Here is a 22,126-nt window from a genome sequence, read left to right on the forward strand (position 1 = left end):
ATGTTAAATCTATTTCCCTCCGGGACCATAGTGTTGAATTTGAAGGTTCAATTCAGTTCCCTTGTGCCTCCAGGTAACAGCACCAGTCAGAACCAGTCTGAGCCAGTCCAGGTTGGGGATGCGGAGGGGATCACCCAGAGCCCCGTGGTGGAGGAGGAGTACCTCCAGATGAACGGCTGGCCCATCTGTAAAGACCAGGATGAGATGCTGAACTTGGCCTTCACTGTGGGCTCCTTCCTCCTCAGTGCCATCACCTTGCCCCTGGGCATTGTCATGGACAAGTATGGCCCACGCAAGCTCCGGCTGCTCGGCAGGTAATAGAACGGAGACAAGGTAGTATGTACAGTTGCGGCCACTATCATTTAAGCAAAGGTGTTGGGGTGACAGTCTCTGTACTCGGGTTTGAGTCCCGGCAGGGGCTATACCCAAAATGAGCTATATTGGTGTCAGAAGTGGGATGGCGCCCGGTGTTGTCAGAATAATTGCAGCATATTGCACATGCAAACACGGCACTCTAATGTTTTATTGCGATTGTCACAAAACCTATGACTCGGTACAGGGTTGAATACCTTTTAGTGGCCGCAACTTCCTGCTGCAGTTTTAATGTTCTGTTTCTGACTTGGCTTTGGTGTGTCATCGTATGAATAAACCTTCCTCATATTCAACCTGTTCTGTTATTTCAGCACCTGCTTTGCTTTCTCCTGTATCCTGATCGCTTATGGATCGAGCGACCCCAAGAGTATGCATATTTCTTTGTTCTTTCTTTTTATTTACTCACGTTCTACTCTAGTATAGTATGTGTGTCTGTTCCATCCCGTCTCCTTAACACATGTGTTCTCCCTGTCCAGATTTGTCCATCCTCATATTCTTTGCTCTGGCACTGAACGGGTTCGGAGGAATGTGCATGACCTTTACTTCCCTCACGGTAAGTGGCGTCTTCTCCTGTACCGCAGGGAGAGGCTGGGGAGGGGACCGAGGGGAGTGAGCGAGGATGCATTGTCTATGGCGGGAGTAGGGAGAGAGGGAAGGGAGCAGAGAGAGGTGGGGATGGGGACAGTGGTGAGGAGGGGGGAGTGCGCTAGGGTGGAATAAGGAGACAGGGGAGCGGGAAGAGGAGTGGGGATGGAGAGGGGAGCGACGAGCGGGGTGGGCGGGTGGGACATGGGGATGTCGTCAGCACGGAGAAAGTGCTGCGTCACAGGGAGGCCACATGCAGGGGGATGGAGAGAGAGAGTGAGAAAATAAAGAAAGCGAGACAGACCCTGCGTTACAAATCTATTATTCAACCGTGCTCTGGTCCAACTGAGAGCCAAAAAAAGACACCTCCTCCTTACTTATTCATCATCCTGACAGAGTCCTTTGATTGGCCGGCCCAAGACTGCCAGGGTTCACTGGCAGCTAGACTAAATGTTCGGACGGGTTTCACTGACACAATGGTGTTTACAGATAACGTGATTTCATTGTTTCATTGTTTATCTGCCCCTAAACACAGACAAAGAAACTCACAACAAGCACTTTGAGAGAAAAGAGACACACTGTATGCTGAGCTAACAAACAGGAAGTAGGAAGTCAGTTACACTTAGCGCTGCTGGGGTTCCTTCAACCCCTTCCTGACAGTTTCCTGCCCCCTGGCCTCCTCACCACCCCCCACTGCAGGGGCTCAGCGGGGCTGGCTGGCACACACACACACACACACACTACCACGACACCCAGAAGCTGCCCAACTGGTTTCTTCTGCCACTCACTCCCAGACTGTTCGTGTTGTTTTAATTTTCTCTGGTTTCATTCATTCCCCACGCAAGCATGCCTGAGCCTGTTGTGCTATAGCCGTTTAATTCCCTCACGTGTGTATGTGGTGTGTGGGTGCGTGCGTGTGTGTGTCAAGGAACTGGTCTGGTGTGGAACTGGTGTTGTTTCAGCTGTTCTGTTGCAGTAACCTCACGGTGGTAATTCCTTGCTCCGACTAACAGTGTGTTTTACACTGCTGGTCCGGGTTCCGGGTGTTTTTGTACAGCCGGACCTTTTTCTTCCAAACTTTCTTCTTCGCCACTCTCCTCCCGGGTGTGGGGGTCAAAGGTTGTCACAGAGGAAAATATATTATATATATATATTTTTTCAAATGTAGCCTTTTTTGCACAAAAGCCAAATGGATACATTGTATCTCTTTAAATCAGTCTGAACTCATTGAGTTGGTCCCCTACAGACAGTTGTGTTAAGGTTTATTCTCGTCTGGATTGTATATTTACACAAAAAGAAAGGTATGCAACACGATACCCCTTTTCTTTGTTTCTATGTGTTCTCTTCTTCCTGACTCTTCTAATTTGCTGAAAAGGGGGTGGTTTGGTAGCTTGCCCCCCTCACTCCTTCCCTCTCTCTATGATTGCACACTCAGCACTCTGTGTCCCAGGCGGCACAGCTGCAGAAAAACAAGTGGAGGAGAACCCAAGGTGTTAGAGGAGAGCTCTCCTTTACCCACCTCTGTTTTCTATCAATAAACTGCCTAGCCTACCTCTGTCTGCCCCCTTCTCCGGTTACCAGCAGCTGTCTGTCTCTCCCTCTCTCTTCTCCATCTCTCCCTCCCACTTCCCTTTAATAGCTTTGACCTCAATCTCTCCTTCAGTCCACTATAGTATTAGTAATCACCACTGCGGATATCTCCTAACCATCCTCTATCCATCTCTCTCTCAACCAGACCCCCCCCCACACACACACACACACACACACACATACACACACATGCATACACACACACACACAGCACTCCTCCTCTTGTACATTGTGACACTTGTTATGATGATTCTAGTATCTCTGAGTCATGTTTTGCATGAAACACTAATCCTTTCTATCTTAGGACTTCTTCATTGGTCCCAATCCCGCTCTGGGTTCTGTGTCACTAGGTCCTCGGGGGAATTAAGTTTCAGTCTGGCTCGATAAACATAGATTTAGTTTATTTACTGCTTCCTGGCACTTGGAAAGAGAACGACGGAGAGAGGTAGAGAGATGAATGTCAAAGGTGAAGTGAAACTGGTGCTAGTCCCAGATCTGCATATGATGTTCTCTTGCCAGGAAAGGACAAACAGATCTTGGTCCAGGCTAGACTAATGATAGCTCCTCTTTACTCAGACAGGGTCACCACCACATACACCGACCCCCTGCCTGTAAAATGTCCTGCCATCAGATGTTTACTTGCTAACTGGTGCTTGATGACACTAATAGACTGTGGAGGCACTGATCTCAGGGTCATGTTGATTGACTTATTAAAAGGCCGTCAACTGCTGCACATGATGTTGTTTTCACCATGCACTTAGCTTTAGGTTTCGATAGGGGTGGATAGAGATTCACAGTAAGGCTAGAAATGCAAAACAAAGTGTTGATGAGAAGGGGAGAGAGAGAGTGATGGCACAGAGATGGAGATATATTCAGGCTGGTGTTGTCTGCGTGTGGTCGTCAGGGACACAGCATGTTGACTCATTTTATGATGGCGTTCCGTCCTGTCAGTATTGGACCGGTTTGTACTGGTTTCCTTTGGCTGTCCAGTAAGCAGTCCAGTAAGCAGTGAAGCTTTTAACGCAACAGCAGCCCCTCTTCTCTCTTTCACTTCTCTGTTTTCCCCCCTCTGTCAATATCCTCCTTGTCTGTTCTTTCTGGCGTTTGTGCCTCAGAGGCTTTTAGTTATTCCACTCTTTCACTCTCCTCGTTTCTCCCCCACTTTTGTCTCCCTCTGTCTCCGCCTGCTGCACTCGAGATAACGATCATTGCTGCCGTCACACAGAAGAATCGGATGAAACCAGGCCAGGGTTTGTTTTTCAAGTAGAACTGCACACATTTGAGACAGACATTCAATCAATAGAATATATTTATAAATCCCTTTTTACATCAGTAGATGTCACAATGTGCTGATACAGAACCCAAGCCTTAAACCCCAAACAGCACTTCTCCTTGTTGGCAACATTTTGATATGGAAAGTGTAGAATGTGTAGTATTTACTTAGATGCGAATAGGATAAGACTGCTTCCCTTAATGGCTTTAGAGCAGGTATTCCCAAACTGGGGTATGCACACTCCCAGGGGTACGTACAGTGCCGCCGGGGGTACGCCAAATCATTAAAATTATAATTTTTTCTTCACATTTTCAAAAAGTTTATATTCACATTTATATTCTCCCACGGGGCTATACATTTGAGTGAGGTTTTTTTACGCGCCTGAGTAGCCTCGTTTTACTGCCAAAAATAAAATTAAACTAGTGTCCAGTGAAATAACAACACAATGTCCAATACAGGTAGTCTAGTCAAATAATTAACATCCAATCACATTAACCATTACTCTCTCGTGGCAATTCCCCTAATGGTCCCTATGTAGCCAAACGTAGCTGCTTGTCATGTTGGTTTCTGTACTGATGGCGCAAAAGCCATGACAGGGAGACATAGTGGAGTGGTAACGTGCGTGCAAGCATTTGCCCCCTGATGCCACTTGGGTACACTGCAGCATCCACCAAGAGGCTCTTGCTGCCAAGGGAATACCTGACAGCTTGAAAGACGTTTTGGACACTACAGTGAAAATGGTTAACTTTGTTTAAAGCAAGGCCCCTGAACTCTTTTGTATTTTCTGCACTATGCAATGATATGGGCAGCGACCATGTAACGCTTTTACAACATACAGAAGTGCGCTGGTTATCAAGGGGCAAAGTATTGACACGAGCTTAAAGTTTTCTTTACTGACCATAATTTTCACTTGTCTAACTGCTTGCATGATGACGAGTTTTTCACACGACTGGCCTATCTGGGTGATGTTTTTTCTCGCCTGAATGATCTGAATCTAGGATTACAGGGACTCTCCGCAACTATATTCAATGTGCGGGACAAAATTGAGGCTATGATTAAGAAGTTGGAGGTCTTCTCTGTGTAACGGATGTGAAACGGCTAGCTTAGTTAGCGGTGCGCGCTAAATAGCATTTCAATCAGTGACGTCACTTGCTCTGAGACCTTGAAGTAGTAGTTCCCCTTGCTCTGCAAGGGCCGTGGCTTTTGTGGAGCAATGGGTAACGATGCTTCGTGGGTGACTGTTGTTGTGTGCAGAGGGTCCCTGGTTCGAGCCCGGGTATGGGCGAGGGGACGGTCTAAAGTTATACTGTTACATCTGCATTAACAAGGACAACACACTGGTCTTTCCATCATTGTATGATTTTTTGTGTGCAAATGAACTCAATCTTATGGACAATGTCAAATGTGATATAGCGAAGCACCTGCGTGAGTTGGGTGCGCAATTACGCAGGTACTTTCCCAAAGCGGATGACACAAACAACTGGACCCGTTATCCCTTTCATGCTCTGCCTCCAGTCCACTGACTGATATCTGAACAAGAGAGCCTCATCGAAATTGCAACAAGCGGTTCTGTGAAAATGGAATTGAATCAGAAGCCACTGCCAGATTTCTGGTTTGGGCTGCGCTCAGAGTATCCTGCCTTGGCAATTCACGCTGTTAAAACACTGATGCCCTTTGCAACCACGTACCTATGTGAGAGTGGATTCTCGGCCCTCACTAGCATGAAAACTAAATACAGGCACAGACTGTGTGTGGAAAAGTATTTTTGACTGAGACTCTCTCCAATACAACCCAATGTTGCAGAGTTATGTGCATCCTTTCAAGCACACCCTCATTAACCTGCGGTGAGTTATTCACTATTTACGATGACCAAATAAGGTTCTATATGTAAGATGGTTAAATAAAGAGCAAAATGATTGATTATTATTATTTGTGCCCTGGTCCGATAAGAGCTCTTTGTCACTTCCCACACGCCGGGTTGTGACATAAACTCACACTCATTCTTATGTTTACAATGATGGCAAAAAAAACAACATTTGAGAGTGCGCTGACCCTGGTGCTAGAGGGGGTACGCAGCTGGAGGTTGAATGTTTGAAGGGGTACGGGACTATGAAAAGTTTGGGAACCACTGCTTTAGAGGATCACTGCTTACCACAGGCATTCTTGACTGACTGCAAACATCACTCAGCATTTCAGATAGGGATTTTCTCAATCGTCTCAAGTGATAACTACTAGCACCTAGCCTAGTGAGGGTATGAAAGTGCATTGTAGACGTTTTCTTAACTGTTCAGGGCACAGACACGGCACTGGCTGCAGTTTATAGATCCGGAGTGATCAGCCTGTATTGATTAAATGATTGCCCATCAAGTTGTTGCTCCCCCACAACAACATAGCAACATGGTTTAGCTTCCAGTACATCCTATGGAGTTAGATGCTACTCATAGTCCAACACTCTACAAACAGACTTTTGTCTTTTATCTCCATGACTGTTCCAGATCCCATAATGGAGCCAAATAGAGCTTGGTAGGTGAATGCAGTCACATTTGTATTGACCTTGCCTTTTCGGCTTGGCTCTAGCAGAGCTAACAGAGACGGTCTGTGCCCCAAATGGCACCCTATTCCCTGTATTGTGCACTACTTTGTACAGGGTCCATAGGGACTTGGTCAAATGTAGTACACTAGGCAGGGAGTAGGGTGCCATTTGGGATGCGGGCAGAGACTGTATTCATGAAACAGGAACAGGTAATGTCTCAGGTGAAGAGTTGGCCAATCATTAACCAGCCCTGGGTTGTTGTTTCTCTCTCTAGAAGACACTGTATTTAGTCATGCCTGATGGTGCCCAATTCAGGAAGTGCTCCGATATCGGAACACTGCGCGGTGGCCAGGCAGATTAGGAAGACAAACTCAAGGCTGCACTCCTATCAGGGCCAGGTTCATTAGGCAAGCATTGTTCAACGTTGCAGAGAGAAATGTCATTATTAGTGCTGACGTCCTTATTCTACATCACATAAAGTATTTCTATCGAAATGTTCTACAACGTAGTGTCCCAAGGCTTTTTTTTTTCTAGGTGTACACAGATCCTGTTTCCCAACATGAGCCTCTCCTCACAGGCTGTACGTCTACCTCCTTCATTACAGCTGACAGCTGGATATCCTTCTTATTATGTCATAGCTATAAGACATAATTATGTGGTTTGTTTCTGCACGTGAACAAGATTGAGGAATCCTGTTTGTGGCGGTTTGCTTTGGAACCACCACAGCAACTCCCAGTCAAACTGACTTCAGACCACTAAAACTAATGAGGCGAGGCAGCTACTGTAAATGCAGCATTTTAGGCTGGGAGCTGGTTTGGACCTTCCGATGCTGTTGATGTTTTAGGCTCTACCTTCTGTTGACAATTCATTCTATTTCCCTTTCCCCTGCATGTCCTTCATTTGATCAAAGGCAGGTGAACTCGTTCCATTACATCCAAACCTGGTAAACAACAATATTAGCAGAGCAGACAGACAAAGGGTGACTGGGATATAGGTCAGTATATTTTTGGGGCTGTGCTTGTCTGTCTGTCTGTCTGTCTGTCTGTCTGTCTGTCTGTCTGTCTGTCTGTCTGTCTGTCTGTCTGTCTGTCTGTCTGTCTGTCTGTCTGTCTGTCTGTCTGTCTGTCTGTCTGTCTGTCTGTCTGTCTGTCTGTCTGTCTGTCTGTCTGTCTGTCCGTCCGTCCGTCCGTCCGTCCGTCCGTCCGTCCGTCCGTCCGTCCGTCCGTCCGTCCGTCCGTCCGTCCGTCCGTCCGACCGACCGACCGACCGACCGACCGACCCAGTGAGGTCATTGTGGTCATGTTATAGTCAGGTGACACACTGACAGTCTGGTGGTGACAGAGAAATAGGTGAACTGAGGAGAGCAGAGCAAATGGAAAGCACATCATATAGCCTCGTTATTGTTATGTCATTTTCTTGTTATTTTATTTTTATTTGATTAGATTTTTTTTCTCCCTTTAGTTTATTTAGTCAATATTTTCTTAACTGTATTTCTTGAACTGCTTTGTTGGTTAAGGGCTTGTAAAAGTAAGCATTTCACGGTAAGGTCTTGTGAAAAATCTAATTGGATTTGATTTGAAATCCCTGGCGACACTCAAGCACATTATTCAGCCTATTCCGTATGAGTTTAGTCCAGGGTAATTCCACAGCCAACACTGCTGATTGAAGCTGAGCTAGGTGGAGGTAGGTAGTGTGCTAGGAGAGATGGTGGAGAGGTAGCCTTGCATAAGACCAGTGTTTCTCTCCTCTGTGTGCCAGCCTGATAATACAGGCACACACACACACATGTTTGTTTTACTATCCTTGTGGGGACCAAACAATTGATTCCCATTCAAAATCCTATTTTTCCTAACCCTTAACCTAACCATAAAACCCCTAAACCTAATCCTAATTGTAACCATAACCCCAAAGCCTAAAATACCCTTTTTCCTTTTGGGGACTGGTGAAATCTCCCCACTTCTGGTCCCCACAAGGATAGTAAAACCAAACACACATGAACACACACACACCTCTTCTTATCCTGCTAACTAGGCACCAATGCTGAGTTGCAGTAGAACTCTACTCACTCCTACTGTAAATGTCACAATAGAGATGTTTCCAGCTCATTTCACTTCTCCAGGAGGCCTGGAATGTGATTGTTAGTGTAGATGTTTTGATTCTGCCGTTAACCTTTGCTCCAATTAGTGGTGGAGGGTAATGACGTCTTGGGGAGGCCACGGCACGGGGTGAGAGATTTCCTCCGCGGCTCTAACAAGCAGGGAACCTGTGGTGAGGGTGGATGGACGGATGTGCCATCAAACAGTCATGTTCAGGAGTTGTTGCGCCGGTGAACGGCTCAGTCAGTACATTTTTTTGGTGTGTTTTTGTGTCAGTGGCGTTTGTTGTTGTTGCTGTTCTCCCTCCATTTCCCTTCCCCGACTCTGTCACGGGGGATTCAAGCGCACACACAGTGGAGATATGGAGGGCTGCCTAGTTTGCCAGACAGATGTTGCGCTCCCCTTTTTAATTGTTTCTTTCTCTGTCTCTCTATCCTCTCTCCTTCCCTTCCCCCCCTCGCTCCCTACTTCTCTGCCCAAGGACAGTTGTTTACAGTTAGCAGTTGAGTTGAGAACAACCTGTGCGCTAACCTCAAGTAGAGGACAAAATATGCAGGCTGCTCTGGACTTTCTCTCACTGCCATAAATAGTGTGGGGAAAGCATCACCAAGACTCCGCCCACATTACTCATTCCATGTCAACAACCTCCAAAAAACACAGTCAGGATTTCCTAATATGATGTCATGCCTTACATTTTTGGAAAAACTGTTTCTGTTTCATGCGTGCGTGTCTCTATGGCTATTGCGTGTGTTTTTGCACAAGTGAATGCATTGATCTGATTTAAGCGTGGCCTAATCGTATATCCTGTCGCTTTCTTGTGTTTTTCTCCTCAGCTTCCCAATATGTTTGGTGATCTTCGTTCCACCTTCATCGCTCTCATGATTGGATCGTATGCATCCTCCGCTGTCACCTTCCCTGGGATCAAGGTAGCTTACACACACGCACATCTACTTAGCTAGTCTACACATGCATGCATACCATGCACACCATTATGGAGGTTAGCTATCAAGGCTAACTATTTGACTCTACTTTCCTATTCCCGCGTGTCAATGTGAAGGTCAGACATAGAGCTAATGTTGTGGTTGTTGGTCCCTGCTTCCTCTCTCATCAGGTGATCTATGACCTAGGAGCCACCTTCATCACTATCCTGCTGGTGTGGGCTGCCTGTGCTGGCCTCGTCTTCATCAACTGCTTCTTCAACTGGCCCCTGGAGCCCTTCCCTGGACCTGAGGATATGGACTACACGTAAGACACTCCTAAACATCACACTCCATAACATCACACTCCATAACATCACACTCCATAACATCACGCTCCTAAACATCACACTCCATAACACCACGCTCCATAACATCACACTCCATAACATCACGCTCCTAAACATCACACTCCATAACACCACGCTCCATAACACCACGCTCCATAACATCACGCTCCTTAACATCACGCTCCTTAACATCACACTCCTAAACATCACGCTCCTTAACATCACGCTCCTAAACATCACGCTCCTAAACATCACGCTCCGTAACATCACGCTCTGTAACATCACACTCTGTAACATCACACTCCTAAACATCACGCTCCATAACATCACGCTCCATAACATCACGCTCCTTAACATCACGCTCCTTAACATCACGCTCCTTAACATCACGCTCCTTAACATCACGCTCCTTAACATCACGCTCCTAAACATCACGCTCCTAAACATCACGCTCCGTAACATCACACTCTGTAACATCACACTCTGTAACATCACACTCCTAAACATCACGCTCCATAACATCACGCTCCATAACATCACGCTCCTTAACATCACGCTCCTTAACATCACGCTCCTTAACATCACGCTCCTAAACATCACGCTCCTAAACATCACGCTCCTTAACATCACGCTCCTAAACATCACGCTCCGTAACATCACACTCCATAACATCACACTCTGTAACATCACACTCCTAAACATCACGCTCCATAACATCACGCTCCATAACATCACGCTCCTTAACATCACGCTCCTTAACATCACGCTCCTTAACATCACGCTCCTAAACATCACGCTCCTAAACATCACGCTCCTTAACATCACGCTCCTAAACATCACGCTCCGTAACATCACACTCTGTAACATCACACTCTGTAACATCACACTCTGTAACATCACACTCCTAAACATCACACTCCTTAACATCACACTCCTAAACATCACACTCCTAAACATCACACTCCTTAACATCACGCTCCTAAACATCACGCTCCGTAACATCACACTCTGTAACATCACACTCTGTAACATCACACTCTGTAACATCACACTCCTTAACATCACACTCCTAAACATCACACTCCATAACATCACACTCCTAAACATCACACTCCTAAACATCACACTCCTAAACATCACACTCTGTAACATCACACTCTGTAACATCACACTCTGTAACATCACACTCCTAAACATCACGCTCCATAACATCACGCTCCATAACATCACACTCCTAAACATCACACTCCATAACATCACACTCCATAACATCACACTCCATAACATCACACTCCATAACATCACACTCCATAACATCACACTCCTAAACATCACACTCCATAACATCACACTCTTAAACATCACGCTCCATAACATCACACTCCATAACATCACACTCCCTAACATCACACTCCATAACATCACACTCCTTAACATCACACTCCTAAACATCACGCTCCATAACATCACACTCCTAAACATCACACTCCTAAACATCACGCTCCTTAACATCACGCTCCTAAACATCACGCTCCTAAACATCACGCTCCGTAACATCACACTCTGTAACATCACACTCTGTAACATCACACTCCTAAACATCACGCTCCATAACATCACGCTCCATAACATCACGCTCCTTAACATCACGCTCCTTAACATCACGCTCCTTAACATCACGCTCCTTAACATCACGCTCCTAAACATCACGCTCCTTAACATCACGCTCCTAAACATCACGATCCTAAACATCACGCTCCGTAACATCACACTCTGTAACATCACACTCTGTAACATCACACTCCTAAACATCACGCTCCATAACATCACGCTCCATAACATCACGCTCCTAAACATCACACTCCATAACATCACACTCCATAACATCACACTCCATAACATCACACTCCATAACATCACACTCCATAACATCACACTCCTAAACATCACACTCCTTAACATCACACTCCTAAACATCACGCTCCATAACATCACACTCCTTAACATCACGCTCCTAATCACGCTCCATAACATCACGCTCCATAACATCACACTCCTTAACATCACACTCCTAAACATCACACTCCTAAACATCACGCTCCATAACATCACACTCCTTAACATCACGCTCCTATTCACACTTCTAAACATCACGCTCCATAACATCACGCTCCATAACATCACACTCCTTAACATCACAATCCATAACATCACGCTCCTAAACATCACGCTCCATAACATCACACTCCTTAACATCACGCTCCTAATCACACTCCTAAACATCCCCTTAACCTAATATTAGTTTAGTATTACTAGTATTTGTTCCTTATATCATTGGTTATATCCTTAGTTATAACCTAATAGACAGACAGTTTCTAATATTAGCCAACAATAACAGGTTTAGGGGATAATACTAGGACTTGAGGTTCAACAACTTAAGCTGGAGTAGGAATATTAAGGCCTTCCATAGAGTCTCCATTCTCCTTGGAGCTCAGTACACTACATCCCCCAGCACACATTCCTCTGCAGCATGGCGAAGGCTTGAGGCCCTGTAAAAAAGGAAATCTAATGATGAGGAGCTCAGCTGGCTTTGCTCTCATTCAGCTGGATGTGGTCTCATTCTTTGCTCTGTTTTTTTTTCATCCTCCCCCGCTCCCTTTCTCCCTCTCGCTCGCTCTCTCTCTCTCTCTCGCTGTTTCTTTCCCTCCCTTTCCCTGCCTTTCTCCCTTTCTCTCTGTCTCTCTCCCTATCTCCCTCAGTGTGAAGATCAAGTTCAGCTGGCTGGGCTTTGACCATAAGATCACTGGAAAGCAGTTCTACCGCCAGGTGACCACGGTGGGGAGACGACTCAGCGTGGGGAACAGCATGAAGCAAAACCCCAAGGAGCTGGCCCAACAGGAGGGCAACAAGCTGTGTCTCTCCACCGTTGACCTGGAGGTCCAGTGCAAGTCTCAGGAGGAATGTAAGTGTCTGGCCAGGCCACATCTGTTCATCCCAGACCAGAGATTATGACTGCTTTTGATGTCTTTCAGATCGAGAGTAAGGAAAATAAATCATGCATTTTCTGTGCACACCGAGTGTGATGGGGTTCATTGTCTAAATGGTTTTGCCATAATGGGTTTCAAGCATTGAACCTCCACAAATCCATACTTCATGAGGCCAAAAGCCAGTTTGCCAGTTTCTTTGTTACACCATTTTGAATAATCTGGACACAACAAAGGACATGTCTGCCAGAAACCTGTCTGATGTTAAGCTGTCCAACCACTTCACCAACACAATATCCTGCTCCAGCCATGGTGTAGAATTTAGATAGGAGCATTTACATTTACATTTAAGTCATTTAGCAGACGCTCTTATCCAGAGCGACTTACAAATTGGTGCGTTCACCTTAAGACATCCAGTGGAACAGCCACTTTACAATAGTGCATCTAAATCTTTCAAGGGGGGTGAGAAGGATTACTTTATCCTATCCTAGGTATTCCTTAAAGAGGTGGGGTTTCAGGTGTCTCCGGAAGGTGGTGATTGACTCCGCTGTCCTGGCGTCGTGAGGGAGTTTGTTCCACCATTGGGGGGCCAGAGCAGCGAACAGTTTTGACTGGGCTGCGCGGGAACTGTACTTCCTCAGTGGTAGGGAGGCGAGCAGGCCAGAGGTGGATGAACGCAGTGCCCTTGTTTGGGTGTAGGGCCTGATCAGAGCCTGGAGGTACTGAGGTGCCGTTCCCCTCACAGCTCCGTTGGCAAGCACCATGGTCTTGTAGCGGATGCGAGCTTCAACTGGAAGCCAGTGGAGAGAGCGGAGGAGCGGGGTGACGTGAGAGAACTTGGGAAGGTTGAACACCAGACGGGCTGCGGCGTTCTGGATGAGTTGTAGGGGTTTAATGGCACAGGCAGGGAGCCCAGCCAACAGCGAGTTGCAGTAATCCAGACGGGAGATGACAAGTGCCTGGATTAGGACCTGCGCTGCTTCCTGTGTGAGGCAGGGTCGTACTCTGCGGATGTTGTAGAGCATGAACCTACAAGAACGGGCCACCGCCTTGATGTTAGTTGAGAACGACAGGGTGTTGTCCAGGATCACGCCAAGGTTCTTAGCGCTCTGGGAGGAGGACACAATGGAGTTGTCAACCGTGATGGCGAGATCATGGAACGGGCAGTCCTTCCCCGGGAGGAAGAGCAGACTGACAGACAAAAATAGATCCAACACAACAATGCAATGGATCATTGTAGCCCTGCCTTATGGGTAAACAGAGGTAAACAATCGACCATATGCAAGATCTGGGCCTGTATCTTGTACTGATCTAGGATAAGGTCCCCCCTTTTCATATAATCATATTTTTAATGATATAATAGGCTAAACTGATCCTGGATACAGGCCTAGATCTAGCATATGGTCGACTGTTCCTCTATGATGGATTGCTATTCCATGAAGCGGATTGCTATTCCATACTCTACAACTTTTGTAAAGAAGAGCTCTGACTTTATCAGTGCAATTTTTATGTTTCAGAGTGGGCTCGCCCACCAGCCAGTGTTTAGGTCCCAGCCGCCAGCTTGTCTGAGGGAGCGCTGTCATTGGCGCTGAGGTCATCAAGGCCATCCTCCCTCTCCCAAATTAAATCCTGCAAACGCACAACTGGCTATGCACTTTGCCTTCACTAACCCAGATCTGTACACTGCAATTAGCCACAAACCTCCAAAACACCCTCAAATCAGCCACGTGACCCCTCCTCACCTCCGCTGTGCTCCCTCCGCACTCCCTCGGGCTCGGAAACCTGTGGTTCTCTGCAGGTTATCTTTGGTACCGAACGGACCGTGCAATCGATTCGGACCGCATTCCAAGAAGTGCTGCTCGGGTGGCGGTGGTGGGGCCGGGCCAGAGGGCAGATAGCAGTCAGTAAGGTCCGAAGGGGGTCATTATACACACAGGATGGATGCCTGCGGTTCTGTAACCCTGTTGGACAAGTTCCACGTGTCAGGAGGTTTTCAAGGGGCCCCTTGCTAAGGGCCAACTCCCCAAGCCTCTCTCTTTCTCTCTCTCTCTGTCTCTCTCTTATATAAATATATATATATATATATTTATATATTTATTTATATATATAAATATGTATTTATATATATATCTGTGTTTGTCCACTCATCAATCTGATGCATGTGATGGTGGGGATTTATTTGGTTGTTAGGAGTTTTTCCCCAAAGAAGGCTCACTCAAAGATACTTTGGTGCCTGGGACCTCTTTTGTGGATCGGTTGTGAGAGCAAAGTTGAAAGATTATGTTATAATGCTGTAATTGCATCAAATGGTTGTTTTATGCAACAGAAAAGAGGGTTCGTATAACTCTTATTGTGTCCGTGTGAGCTGAAAGTGGGCCTCTGGGGACACGGACAGGAAATGCACAATGTTTTGGGGTGATACCACATTCCAGAGCATGAGTTAATGTTTCTGTACTGGGGTACCTGGGGGAGATGGCTCTTGTGACCCATTCCATACATCTGTTGTGTGTCATGTAGACTGAAGGAGGATGGACATTGCTATAAAATGCTGTGGTTCAAACCAGCTGGTTGAGTTCTCTGTGGTCACCTCCAGGGGTGGTTACCGACCAGCTCCCGTGCTGCAGTAATGAAATGATACAGTTGGATTGTTTTTGAAGAAATCTAAAAGTCTCTCTTTTTTGATTACAATAATTCCACCACACGGTTCTTATATCAGCCAAACCATTATGGGACTGTTTTGTATCTAAGTCAACACTGGCCATGGCGACTGTTGCCAGTGTAGGCTAGGTATTTTGAAAATGATCACGGTGTGTCCTTACAAGTGTGGTCACATAGTGTGCCAGTCAAGAATGTAAACCCGAGTGATGATCTAGGATCAGATCCCCCCCCTTTAATTCATGGTGATCTAAAAGACAAAACTGATCCCAGATCCTACTCTGAGACGCTTTGTGAATAATATTCTAACTCATATTATAGGTCCAGGACACAGGGGAGACCCAGTGTTATAGACTGAGACAGACTGTTAGAACCACCTGCTCTAATGTAATGTACCAGCCTGTAAGCCCCTTGTCCAGCCAGCATGTCAACGATGGTCCCGTCTCCAGAGCATTGGAGAGATACCTGCATCGCTGGGCAATAAACGCTGGACACATCTGTGGCGTGACCATTAAGACTTTTCCACTGCCCTGCCGCAGCTTTTACAGCTTTGAGACCAGTAGATGATTAACGGACCATGGCCCCAGGCCCCTTGCTTACAGCACGGGCCCCCACATGTTATCTTGCCATCGTGTTACCGAGCTTCCCTGTTTCCCTACCTCCATGTTGTTTCTGAGGTGAAGCAGCTACGCCCTGGTAGTTTTCCATCACGGCATGTGGAGGAAATGAAAGAAGGCATATCCTGTACAGTACACACAGGATAAACCTCACTCCAATCTGATTCTTATAAAAAAATATATATATAATCCTGTGTATCGTCCTCCATTAATAAATCGAGTTATTCTGCATTCTGAGATTGAACGCAGCATCACCGTTTAAACTTGAGTTTTACTGGAGTAAAATGGTCAGGTACTGTTGTTGACGTTAATCTGTCTCTCCTCCTGTGTCCACAGCCCAGTCCTTCATGAAGAGTATCCTGAGTCCTATCTTCATGCTCAGCCTGATCACCATGTGTGTCACCCAGCTGAGACTCATCTTCTACATGGGAGCTATGAACAACATCCTGGAGTCGCTGTCCGACAGAGACTTGAACACAGGTGTGTGTGTGTGTGTGTGTGTGTGTGTGTGTGCGTGTGTGTGTGCGTGTCTGTCTGTCTGTCTTGAAAATGTGTGAGTGTAAGCTCTAGAGGCAATAACATGTCTCTGTCTCTCCTGCCGTTCACAGTGAGTGTGTACACCTCCATTTTCGGAGTGCTGCAGCTGCTCTGTCTGATGACCGCCCCAGTGATCGGGTACATCATGGACTGGAAACTCAAAGAGTGTGAGGATGAGAACGCGAAGCCGGGCAAAAGGTGAGTTTCACACGCACGAACGCACCCGAGCTCGCACGCACACACTCACTCATGCGCAGGCACACACACATACACACACACACTCCAACAGAGCAATCCCCTGCCTCCCAGATACTCCCCTAGCATCCACAGGACACTACTATGTTATTTGTATAACCAGGGAGTATGTGTGTAACATGTGATGTCCCCTCTGATAGAGATCTTACCCAGCCCAAGCGTCGTGACAGACAGATCCAGAAAATCACCAATGCCACACGGGCCTTCATCTTCACCAACCTGCTACTGATGGGCTTCGGGGTCACCTGCCTCGTCCCCAGCCTCCCTCTCCAGGTAAGTCGTCCCTCTGTTTCCTCTCCTCCATCTCGCTCTCTCTTTCCTCTCCTCTAGGGGCTGTGGAGAAGCACACTTTTCACCGCCTGCTTTCCCAGTGTTTTGTAAAGCCCTCCTATAGCCAAAGGGAGAGATATTGGTGCAGAGAAAGAAAGAGGGAGAGTGACTCACATGTTATTGCAGCTGAGCCATTGGTTAATGCAACAGTGTCCCCTGGTGGACAGTTGTGTCATTACAAGTTATGCAAGTTATTTACAACCCAGCTCTGGGAACATCTCTGTCAAGCCATTATTTATTAAACATGGACTCCATTTTAGGATGGAGGGACAGGGCACCATGCATGCCCTGGGTCTGTAGATTCTGGAACACATCATGTTGAACTATTTCTCTTTTCTTCTCTGCCTTCAGATTCTATCGTTTATTCTGCACACCATTGTGAGAGGATTCATCCACTCTGCGGTTGGAGGGCTCTATGCTGCTGTGTAAGTGTCTCGTGTGTGTGTGTCTGTGTGTGTGTGTGTGTGTGCGTGCGTGGGTGGGTGCACAGTCCCTTCCACACAAGCGCCTCATGCTGGTTGTCCTCCTTAGGTACCCGTCGTCTCAGTTTGGCAGTCTGACAGGCATGCAGTCCCTCATCAGCGCCCTGTTTGCCCTGCTGCAGCAGCCCCTCTTCATGGCCATGATGGGCCCCCTGAAGGGAGACCCCCTATGGGTAAGAGAGCAACGACCTTTCACCCTTTCCAGTATACTAATGTGCTATGAGCATAATGCTGCAAAGGCTCCTGGATACGATTGATGTGTAGCAGCCACCTTGTTCTAAAGCAATCTGCCCCGAGTGCATGTCATAGCACACACTGCTGTCCCGATGTGAAAACAACACCGCTGTTCCCTCCATTCTTCTCACTGTTGATGTCACTTCCTGTGTGTGGTTGTGCGCAGGTCAACGTGGGCCTGCTGGGGCTGACGGTGCTGGGCTTCTGCCTGCCTCTCTACCTGCTCTGCTACAGCCGCCAGCTCCAACGCCAGAAGCAGGAGCGCGAGGAGGACCCCAAGATCTACGTCCAGATCAACAACGGCAGCACGCCCGAGGCCTTCATCTAGAGAGACAGACTGACGGACGGAGATTTGTTTCAACAATGAGAAGGAGGAACGGAGAGTGTGAGGAGGGGAGAGGTCACAGGTGTGACTGAACTGTATGATGAAATCGCAATCTCACCCACCAACTCCGGTCCCTCTACCGTCTGCACTTGCACTCAGACGATACTTTCTCTCTCTCTCTCACCCCCCACACACACACACACACAACTCCCTTACATTCCCCCTCACACACAGACACAGACATACATACAAACACATACACACAAGCGCTCGACACACACACACACACACCACGCCGACTGCCAAACACACTCTGTCAAACCTACAGTATATGTTCACCAATCTCAGACAACTACTATGATAAACGCACACACTTTTACACTCCTCAGAACATCATTGACTACATATACTGTGAAAGACACGCAACAACACACACGTTGTGAAACCTCTTCAACACACACGCGGTTTCTTTTCCAGGGACACACCACCAAATGGACAGTGTTCATCTTCTCACCACTGAAACTAGAAAGGACAAGCGCGGGTCTGTGAACTGAGGAGAAAGGAGAGAAGAAGAGGGAGGAGGATCTCCACGACTTTCTCCTCCCTTCCAGTCTCCTCTTTGTTTCAGTGCTCTATCATTTTTATCATGACATTTTTCTGTCAATGATGCCGTGCTCACTCCTGCCTGTCAGTGCAAAAAGAGGACACTGATTCTCCAGTCACCCTGCGAAAAGAACTTTTCAATGATGCCAGTAACGACGACGAGTATCGCCTCACTTTCAAATTCTGATCCAAGTTAGTCTCGCACCGTCTCGTGCTGCACTTGGGGTCTTCTACTTCACGCCCTGAAAACTGGTTTAATGATTATGACGTTATTGAAACGTTATCTAAACGTTTATTGGCGATAGGCCTGTATTTTTCTCTGTGGTTGTTACATGTCAATGCCTCTCTGTTGTCACAAGTAGTTTGGACTGGAGGTAGGAGTGAAATAGGCGGTATAGAAGTTCCAGTACGCCAAATGGTGCTAAGAGTTCATCCTGCCATAACGTTCCCATAACGTTCTGCAATGTTGGGGATAGTCATCATTGTAAATGAATTGGTAAGAATGGAACCTCATGCAACTTTTAGAAGCTAGTCGATGTAACCAACCTTCTCATCTAGCGAGTGTTCCTTCCAGTGTCTCAAAGACCAAACCTTGTGACTCTTGTCTTTTTAGTTCTGTTGTTGAGGATAACAGAGGCGTGGAGTGTTAAAGCCACAGAGAAGCTGTCGTTTTAAGACTGTTCAAACAGCTCTAGGAGACTAGAAAGCGAAGGCATGTTTTTTGTAACACTCAGCACTCTAGGTAAAAGCCCGAGGCAATAGCTTTGCTTTGAGTCAATTTGAGCTGAGAGCAAGTGATTCGGCCAATGGGTTTCCAGTGAGCAGTGTGCAGGCCAGCGTTTTACTTCTAGGGAATACTATGTGACTGTGCAAAGTGGCTGTGCTTCAAACAAAAGCATGGCACAGGTTGAAACAAGCCTCTTACCGGTAATAATGTGCCACAACAACATAAGGTACAGCACAACTGTAGAAAAAAAGGGTTCCTAAAGGGTTCTTTGGCTGTCCCCATAAGAGAACCGTTTTTGGTTCCAGGTAGAATCCTTTTGGACATCTGAGTAACTGTTTTAGGTTCTAGATAACACGTTTTTTCCCCCTAAGAGTGTAGGCTAGGTTATCAAGACCACTGACTGGTCTTGTCTTGGCAGTCCGTTTTGTCGTGCAAAATGAATTTCTTATTGAATTGGTGTGTTTTTCTTTTTATTTGTGATGACCAGATCTTGTTTTTGTCAGGAGACCTGGTTTTTAAAAAGTAATAGTTTTATCAACTGTATTTTACCTGCAAAATTATACTGACATGCTGTTCAAGCTTTTGTTCTGTTTCAAGACAAATGTGATTTAGTACAAATGGTTTTACGAGAAATGGTTTAAGATAGGAGATGTGTAGCTTAAGGTGAACTGTGGTTGCTATGGGCCTATACCTGCCACTGTTCTACAGTACCTGAATTACATTCTGATTCGTTGTAGCAATAAGTACTTATGTGAGTTGCTGAGCAATCCTCTACTCATCCCGGCAACACATAACTCTGTGAACACCACTGTTGTCCAACCACACACATACACACACACAACGCAAGAATGTGGATTGATATAATGTAATGTTTATTACAAAGGTGCTTCTCAATGACAGGAACATGGACTCATATTTTTCTTGATGTACTGGTCAGATAGTGACCATCCTGCATCTATCAATGGTCTCACTTACAAAGCCTCACTTTGTAGCGACAAATTACTTGAATTATCGAATTCCAACTTCAACTTTGATTCACTTTTCAAATCAAAAAAAGGGAGACGGAGAGATGCTTGAATATGATATCTGATTCTAAATCCACACTCTTGCAGCTGTTGTGAATGTTGTGATCTTGGGACCCAGGTGGGGCGGGCAGGCAGGTCATGATAGGACATTATGTTCTTGAATGATCTGTTGCGGGTAACAGACACCGGAGAGAGAGAGCGTGACAACTTGATTGATGTAGCTCTACGTCCGCAGACGCAGTGTTTAGACTGGACGGGACACCTGCTTTTCCTCAGTCACTCACAGAAGCACTAACTAAGACAGCCATGTAACCAGCAGATTGCCTCTCTATGTGTTCAGATGATTTGAGACGCGGATACGATACGGCAAGTCGGTGCCCCGCCCTCTCTCACCATGACCCCGTCACATTGATCCATCCATGTTCAAAACCACTATCCTGAACTGTTGCACTGACACACCTGGTTCTCCACTGCAGTCTCACCCAAACACAAACCACCCACCCAAGAGATCCTTCACATACTGGCGATGGAACTGAGAGACAATGCTAGAATCCCCAAAAGCTTCAGGAATGAAATACGTGAGAACTGAATGGCACATGTGCACCTTAGTCCTCATATCAGGATTTCAATGCTATTTCTCTGAATGGCATGCACTGAAATATAACATAGACAGTGCACCTCTTGCTGGTTCTGCATGTTAGCATAGAATGTATTCCCAGTAGTTTTTAAAAAATTAATAAGAGTAATGACATCGGAACTGCAAGAAACTGTTATTTTTGTTACTTTACCGCAGGTGGTCTTAGTCTCTCCTCTTGTATGCACCATCCAGTAGGTCCCTGTCCCTCAATATAGAATGGCTCCTTGCTACTGACTGCTGTTTGGGCCTGTCTGTTTGGGTTTCTCGATTTCAAGGATCTACAGGTCTAGACATCCTCACTTTGAACATCACTCTACTTGTCGTTTACATTAATGTATTTAGCGAAAAGAGAAAAAGCATGTATAGCCCTATAGACTGGTTCTCGTGGCTTGAACATGTGTCTAGAGATTGCAGGTGGATTCTGATAATGATGCTATACTGTACTCCAGCACAGTGAATGTGGGGTTGGGATGATCTGCATTCCCTCAGTATGGGAGAATCAGCACTATTTACACTGCCATACCTTAAAACTGTCATTCTACTCAAAATGCCATCACCGTAGTTATTTTCTAGATGTGACATACTTTTACTACTATCCCCTTCCCTGGGATATAAAGTGTGATTGATTGACTGGCTATTCTCTGATGATGAAAAACAAGCAGTGTTTATTTTGGATAGAGTGTTATAATGGTTTGTGTGTGACTTTTAGACATTGAACGGGAGCTTCAGCTGAAACACCAATGCTTTTCCCTGACTTGTACCTTGTTTTTTTCTCTCAAATGTATATTTTGTTGTTTTACATTCTCTTTTTTGGTGATTGTTTCAATATTTCATGTCTATATACTGTATATTGGATCTCAGTTTTTGTTTTATATCACATTATAGCCATTGTTGACATTTTGAGTCATTTTCTAAATGAGAAGGAAAAACAATCTATATATGAAAAACATAAACAGATTAATTTGTAAAATAAAGTGTCCGTTTGTAATTATTTGACCT

At 46.0% G+C, this 22,126-nt stretch overlaps 1 protein-coding gene across 1 annotated transcript in view; it reads left to right on the forward strand.

Moving 5' to 3' along the window:
- The window catches only part of LOC115141594 (large neutral amino acids transporter small subunit 4-like), a 32,338-nt gene extending 10,215 nt beyond the window's left edge, over positions 1 to 22,123 (forward strand). The window contains exons 3-14 of the mRNA XM_029680613.2: positions 74 to 314; positions 684 to 739; positions 849 to 925; positions 9,283 to 9,375; positions 9,561 to 9,694; positions 12,476 to 12,678; positions 16,309 to 16,452; positions 16,581 to 16,707; positions 16,905 to 17,037; positions 17,446 to 17,519; positions 17,626 to 17,749; positions 17,977 to 22,123. Coding sequence (XP_029536473.1) covers positions 74 to 314; positions 684 to 739; positions 849 to 925; positions 9,283 to 9,375; positions 9,561 to 9,694; positions 12,476 to 12,678; positions 16,309 to 16,452; positions 16,581 to 16,707; positions 16,905 to 17,037; positions 17,446 to 17,519; positions 17,626 to 17,749; positions 17,977 to 18,138 — 1,568 coding nt within the window. The 3' untranslated portion in view covers positions 18,139 to 22,123. The remainder of the gene's footprint in view (positions 1 to 73; positions 315 to 683; positions 740 to 848; positions 926 to 9,282; positions 9,376 to 9,560; positions 9,695 to 12,475; positions 12,679 to 16,308; positions 16,453 to 16,580; positions 16,708 to 16,904; positions 17,038 to 17,445; positions 17,520 to 17,625; positions 17,750 to 17,976) is intronic.
- Positions 22,124 to 22,126: the final 3 nt, after the last annotated feature.

The sequence above is a fragment of the Oncorhynchus nerka genome, linkage group LG14, assembly GCF_034236695.1.
Source record: "Oncorhynchus nerka isolate Pitt River linkage group LG14, Oner_Uvic_2.0, whole genome shotgun sequence".
Classification (NCBI taxonomy): Eukaryota; Metazoa; Chordata; class Actinopteri; order Salmoniformes; family Salmonidae; genus Oncorhynchus; species Oncorhynchus nerka.